Source organism: Pollicipes pollicipes, unplaced genomic scaffold, assembly GCF_011947565.3.
Source record: "Pollicipes pollicipes isolate AB1234 unplaced genomic scaffold, Ppol_2.1 Scaffold_7261;HRSCAF=8764_pilon_pilon_pilon, whole genome shotgun sequence".
NCBI classification, from domain to species: domain Eukaryota; kingdom Metazoa; phylum Arthropoda; class Thecostraca; order Pollicipedomorpha; family Pollicipedidae; genus Pollicipes; species Pollicipes pollicipes.
Genome location: NW_023597054.1, coordinates 32,985,522 through 32,992,118, shown reverse-complemented (window position 1 = coordinate 32,992,118; position 6,597 = coordinate 32,985,522). Strand labels below are relative to the sequence as shown.

The 6,597-nt window shown below is 50.1% G+C and overlaps 1 protein-coding gene across 1 annotated transcript; it reads right to left on the bottom strand.

Annotated features, from left to right (window-relative positions):
• Positions 1–3,838: 3,838 nt before the first annotated feature.
• Positions 3,839–4,332, bottom strand: LOC119111314 (E3 ubiquitin-protein ligase rnf8-A-like). The gene is made up of 2 exons (XM_037235128.1): positions 4,328–4,332; positions 3,839–4,178 (listed from the first exon to the last, which is right to left on the bottom strand). The coding sequence occupies exons 1-2, from the start codon at positions 4,330–4,332 to the stop codon at positions 3,839–3,841; spliced, it is 345 nt and encodes a 114-aa protein (XP_037091023.1).
• Between the last annotated feature and the right edge of the window lie 2,265 nt (positions 4,333–6,597).

Sequence of the window (6,597 nt, the reverse complement as noted above, 5' to 3'; positions counted from 1 at the left end):
GACCAGACACTCTCCAGGCCAGATCAATTTGGTTTCAAGTTTTTAGCAAATAAACTGGCAAAATCACGCGTTAAATAACTGCAAGTAGTAAATCGCCGGCGGCCCTCCAATTTTCAGTGGTCCAGCAAACTCTTTTCAAAACCAATAGAGCTCAGAAACTTGGCCAGAATTTGATCTGGGTTGTGCAGAGATAGCAAAGATTCCGCAAGTGAAAATTGAAGATGAGAAATGGGTCAATAATTTGTATAAGCATGGCTAAGCCATGTTAGTCTGGATATATTCAATGTTCAGTCAGAACCGATTAATGATGCAAATTATGTGACGTAGTTTTGAGCGTGCGCGCTCGCAAATCTTAGCAACATAAGCTCGATGCCAGGCGTTGCAGACTCCGCAGGCCGCGCAGCGTTGGCCTTGCGGCTAACATTAGGTCGTGGCTAACAGGTAAACGTAAGTGGTGACACAATTTAAAGTAGTACCATTGAACCCTTTCGAACACCACATGTCATGTTAAGAGATATACGGGTGTATGTTTCACCTGTGCGGTTCTTAGATTGATGACAAAAACGTATCGGTCTTTACATCACCGCGAAGAGGCGCTGGAATCTGATGGTGGAACTGGAAGACTGAAGGTACAATTTCTATTTTCCGTGTTGCTGTAGCTGTTAATCTGTCCAGAGGACAACCTCAAAGCTGAAAAACACAGATTCGCTCAGTGGAATCTTTGAACTGTACGAATTAATTTTCAGACATTTATAAACCTGCCGTTACTCGCAGTGGACAACGCCGTTCGGTTTGACGAAAACTGCGACCCAAGCCATCACTTTCCTTGCTCCCCGAGATTACGGCCGCGTGATTGGGGCTTTATGACGCACTCAGCTGCTGGGGCTTTATGGCACCGCCAGCCTCTCACCCTGACGGGGAGGGCGGGCACCGTGGGGAATCGAACCCGTGCCTGTGGCTTCCTATGCGTGCAGTAGTCGACGCAGGCGTCTTAGAAACTACACTATCGCCACCGGGCGCGTAGGCTCAAACCTTTTGATGGCGTTTGTTTGACTAGTCGATTCTGAAAAAATTGACGTTCTCAGGGAGACGTGGGGTGGCCTTGTGCGTTTCGCCCTCATTTCGACACACTTAATTCAACACTAATGACTCCCCTTTTTTCTGTCCAGCAAAGGACCCCTTGAGTACAATACTACGGGGCGCATTGTTGTTTCCGGTCAAGGGCTGTAGAGTCATTCTGTCCCATCGCGCAGTGTTTTCCGGCCGTCATTCTGGCGACGCGGGGCGACATCTCCTGGCCGATCCAGAAGCCCTCAGAGGGATAAATCACATCGCATTGGTGATAAAACTCTCGGACGGGGCCGAACCTCACATTTGAGGTGCGAGGCGAGCGTTTTCCCATCAGTGTTACACTGCCCCCCGCGCTGATTCGGGTAGTAAACAACAATTAATCGTTTAAGTGTGTATTCGAGTAACATTGGTAGGCCATTTGCACCATTCTTACATATCTAAAAGCATTGATTTACGGTGAGTTAACTGATACTAGCATACTCATATATCCCGACTACGACATGCGAACGAAACTGCCGGCACCGTTGCGGGTGAGTGCCACGCACACAAGTTGCATCATTCTTCATGATACTAACATCATTAGAAGACAGGGTAGCACCGCTGAGAAGCGACGGTCACATAAACCCCTATTCAACCCGGCAGAGCGAAACAGCTTTATACAAATAGGCGGGGCGTTTTGGGAAGCATGCAGTCCACTTTTAAAAGCTAAAGACATGCGACTTCTGCTATTTTTCCGTATCCAGGAAAGACTCGTGCCTTTGCTAATGCAACGCTACCAGTAAAGCCACGAAAACTTAATACCTACCGCCAAACTTAGGAAAACGCGTAGTTCCCCCATACAGATATCTTTCGCAATTACAAGGACACGTGCTTCAACGAAAGCTTAGTGAACTACATAACTACGGCATAACTGCGGAAGCAAGATATTATACATCGCTGAACGACAGTTGCTGACGCAAACCCCACATTAAAGCTTCTGGGCTTTTTTCCTGGGGAGATGGAAAGCATGCAGTCAAGAGCCGCGCGAAAAGACGCGATGATCGCCGCATGTTCATTTGTGTCTCATACCGACACCAAGGCAAATCCGACCCTGTCTCAAAGAACACAGCCAGTCACTGCTGGCACGTCCGGCTCCATCCCACACAGTCACTGTTGGCAAGTCCGGCTCTATCCTACGCAGTCACTGTTGGCACGTCCGGCTCTATCCCACACAGTCAGTGTTGGCGCGTCCGGCTCTATCCCACACAGTCACTGTTGGCACGTCCGCCTATGTCCCACACAGTCACTGTTGGCACGTCTGGCTCTGTCCCACAGTCAGTGTTGGTGCATCCGGCTCTGTTCCACACAGTCACTTCTGGCACGTCCCGCTTTGTCCCACACAGTCACTGTTGGCACGTCTGGCTCAGTCCCACAGTCAGTGTTGGCGCGCCCGGCTCTATCCCACACACAGTCACTGTCGGCACGTCTGCCTATGTCCCACACAGTCGCTGCTGGCACGTCTGGCTCTGTCCCACACAGTCAGTGTAGGTGCGTCCGGCTCTGTCCCACACAGTCAGTGTTGGTGCGTCCGGCTCTGTCCCATATAAATACTGTTGGCACGTCCGGCTCTGTCCCACACAGTCACTGTTGGTACTTCCGGCGCTAACCCACACAGTCACTGCTGGTACGTCCATATCTGCACCACACAGTTGTTGTTGGCACGTCCGGCTCTGTGCCACCCGGCCGCCGTTGGTACGTCCATATCTGCACCATACAGTGCTGTTGATTCGTCCGGCTTGGTCCCACACAGTCGCTGTTGACACGTCGACCTCTTCCAACGCATTGCTGGCATGCAGCCATGTTCTAGAAGTGTCTGTTCCACATGTACTGGTTTCACAAAGTGTCATTTCACGTGTTTCACAAGGTGGCAGGTTGCAGGCCTCATAGAGTAGCGGAAATCAGTGCACTACGCGTAGTGTATCCATTTTTGTAGTTTGGATATGCACAGGAGTGTTTTGGCTGTTGGCTAGTCGGCTCGGCTTCTAATGACCAAGACCCATTTGCCGGAAGCAGCATTCCCCAGAGTTCGGTTTGTGGCACCATCACGTGGACGGTGATTAAGTCCGCATAGATGCAGTGCTCATTCGTAAATGTCATTCCGAAGGGCACCATGTACTAGTGCATCAGTATGCATGAGTCGTCATTTATGCTTGCCATGCATATGTCTGGAATGATTTTCCAGTTGCTGGAGAGATCTGAGCACGGCGAATGGGAACAGTGACATTTCCTGGAACTGAAGTCCGTGAAGTAAGTGCGAGGCGGATTGACATTTAATGAAAGTATGATATGATAACAGGCTGGTCAAGTGAAGCCAAATTCCAATCTTTGTTTGCTTTTTTCACTTCCAGGGTACCACGTGCTGCTGCGCCAGGTATTACGCATTTGTTGAGGCTATACGGTGGATTGTAACTATAATACACTTTTCGTAGACCATAGCAATGCTAAATCGTGAAAACTGCCCCACCTTCCCATGCGGTCTTTTGGGGAAGTGCTTGCAGCTGAAGTTCCAGTCTAGCAGATTTTCACGCGATCCACAGCTAAATTTCGGTGTTGTCAGTTGTTTCTGCGGTGCTCAGATGAAGGCGAGTTTGCTGCCAATCCGTCATGTGTCACGCAGCTGATGGCCGATGCGTCGCTTCGTCACGTGGTCGGCACCTGCTGTGAAACTTGCCAGCTGGACGTGTGGTCTTCTGATGTGATGTGACGTGGCGTTTGTCGAGGCGCTGCGTCACTCATAGGTGACCACGGTGGTGACGGTCCTGCCGCGCGGCGCGCTGGTTGGCTGGGCGGCCGGCTGCGCGGTCGGCATGGTCTGCGCTCCTGCGCGGCGTCGCTCGGCCACCAGCTGGCGCCGGGCGCGCTGCGACGCCTCGTCCAGCCCGTCCACCCACTCGTCCACGGCGTCGTCGATGACCAGCGAGCGGATCGAGGTGGCAATGGGAGCGCGGCAAAGCGGGCAGGTGTCGGTCTGGCGAGACGTCCGCCGTACGCACTCCTCGCAGAAGGTGTGCGAACAGCCCAGCGTGGTGGCCTTGATGAAGGGCTCGCAGCAGACAGCGCAGACAAGGCTGGCGGGCGGGCCGGAGGCGACGGCGCGGGCGGGAGCGGGGGCGACGGCTTCCCGCGGGGGGACGGCACAGGCATCCGCCTGTGCGCGAGCACCGGGCTGTCGGGATGCCTTCTCTTTCGCCTCGTAGCCCTTGCGGATCTTTCCCACCACATCCCGGGTGCCATTCAACTTAAACCTACGCAGAATGCCAACGTTGTGCTCGCCCTGGAATATGTTGTGCTCACGTGGGCACCCTTTACTCTTGCAACGGCCGCGGATAAAATCGTAGCAGACGTGGAGATACTGGCAATTACTATTCTTGCATACAGACTTGTTGTATTCGATGCAAGCTCTTGGTGTAGCTGGTTGTTTTTTGCCAACTTCTCCCTCAGTTGACCCAGCCGGGCCTTTACCCTTCGGTCCTGGGTTTTCGGCGACCTTTTTGGGCTCCTGTCTGGCGGCAGGCTGTTCGCTCATGGCCAAATACATATCTCTAAGCCTGCCTTCAATGACCTTTGTTTCTGTGTCAAGCAGTCTCCCTTTCCTCAGCACACTCAAGTTGTGTTCACCATTGACGATGTCGTGTTCAAGGGGACACTTGCTTCCGCTGACACATTTGTCTAGAACAGAATTCAAACACAGATGAAGGTTTTTACAGTTGGCGCTCTGACATCCTAAGGTATTGTAGGGGAAGCAGACTTTGGGAAGATTCAGGTCTCCTGGTTTTGATTCGCTTGGCTTGTACTTCTTCATCATCATTTGTAGTATCTTTCCGTGTGCTGGTTTTGGTGAAGCCATCCCTTCTCTTTCAGCGCAGTTAGATTATGCCCCGTGCTCAGCAAATGCGTTCGCACACATTTGTCCTCATATTTGCACTTGCCACTCACAAAGAAGAAGCAGATGTGCAGCTCTCGACAGCCGTCGTCAGCGCAGCCGCCCTTGCTGTTGAATGCGCGGCACACTTCTGGAGGTACTTTCTCCCCGCGGATGGCTGTTTTGGCTTGCTCATACTGTGATCCACTTGGCTGGCTGAAATGCAACCAACAGGAGATCAGGCCTGAGCACTGGATGCGACGTGTTTCGGTTTGATAGCATTTCTTATGGATCTGTTGCTACCTTGAAAAATAAAGGGAACTTCGGAGAGCTCAAAGGAAGAGTGCCATTTTTCAGGGTCAAAATTGAGCAAGCACGCGTCCAGGTTCAACACATCTGACCCAGACTGTGGGGTAGGTGTTCTCATGTTCGTCATCATGAGCGGAAGCTTTGATATAAATCAAGTTTTTTCGCGGAAGTTTTTTGCTCGACTTCATGGTCTAGTCTGTTGATCCAGCAACAACATAATTTACAGTAATTTGCGGGTGGTAAAAATAGCAGCTGGCGGCCAAAATATGTGTTTAAAAGACACACCTTGTATTTTTTGTTTGGTTGCAGCATGAAACCAAGCAATCAAGTGCTTTATAAGAAGTTGTGTGCACATAGCATGTTAGAGCTTGTCAGTGCCTATTGCCATCAAAATACCTCACTCAAAACACCTACGCATTTAACAGAAGTCTCGCTCACTCAGACTTTCGTCGCTAAATAGATTGCAATGCGTCAGCATAAAAACCTCGCTACGACGCTATGACGTTATCGACTAAGGCCTTCCCAAGGCTGACTGTGGTTGGCTCCAGGTCCAGAGACAGTGGTGGTTGCGGTCCTTTAAGTGAGCTGATGCTGTTGCATATTAATTGAGCCGTGAGGTTAGTCATAAATCGATATAAGATCTTCTTATCCAGAATATATTTCCGAAACACAGGAAGATCAACGTTTCTATATTTTCACTGAGTGCAAGCGTGATATACCACACCAGCAAGCATTTTCCAAGCATTTGTGTTACTCAAATGATATCGTCTGCATTAAGCACCGCCACACAAAAAAAATATGATATACCATTAAGTGTTGGGACTAAAGTTCTACGACCAGAAAATAAGTAGATCATGTACAAGTCCTCTATTGACATTTCACACGACCTGCGGGCCGCACCATTCAGCCTAAATCGAATATTTGAAGGACGTATGAATGAAAAAACAACAGCTTCCATTGTCGGATCACCACACAGCTTTACCAAGATAGTTTGTGAAGAAAATCTTCTCAGAGCACAACTTTTCATGGCGCTAGGCCAAGTCTTTAGAACCTAGACAGGCAATCGCAAAAATAATCCAATGGAATAGGCACAGACACACGTTTTCGTTAAGGGGATACACATTAGGACACCCGAACAGGGTGGCACAAGGTTCGCTTCAAACTTCGTGCTCCCGCCGAAGACTAGGTCAAATACTCACTGCTTGACCCAGTAGAAGTTATTATGCAAATAGCACAAAATAAATGCGAACACGCAACTCAGCCTATTTATTTTTGCGGACTTGGGGAAGGATTGAGTATCTGAACAGGCACTTTAA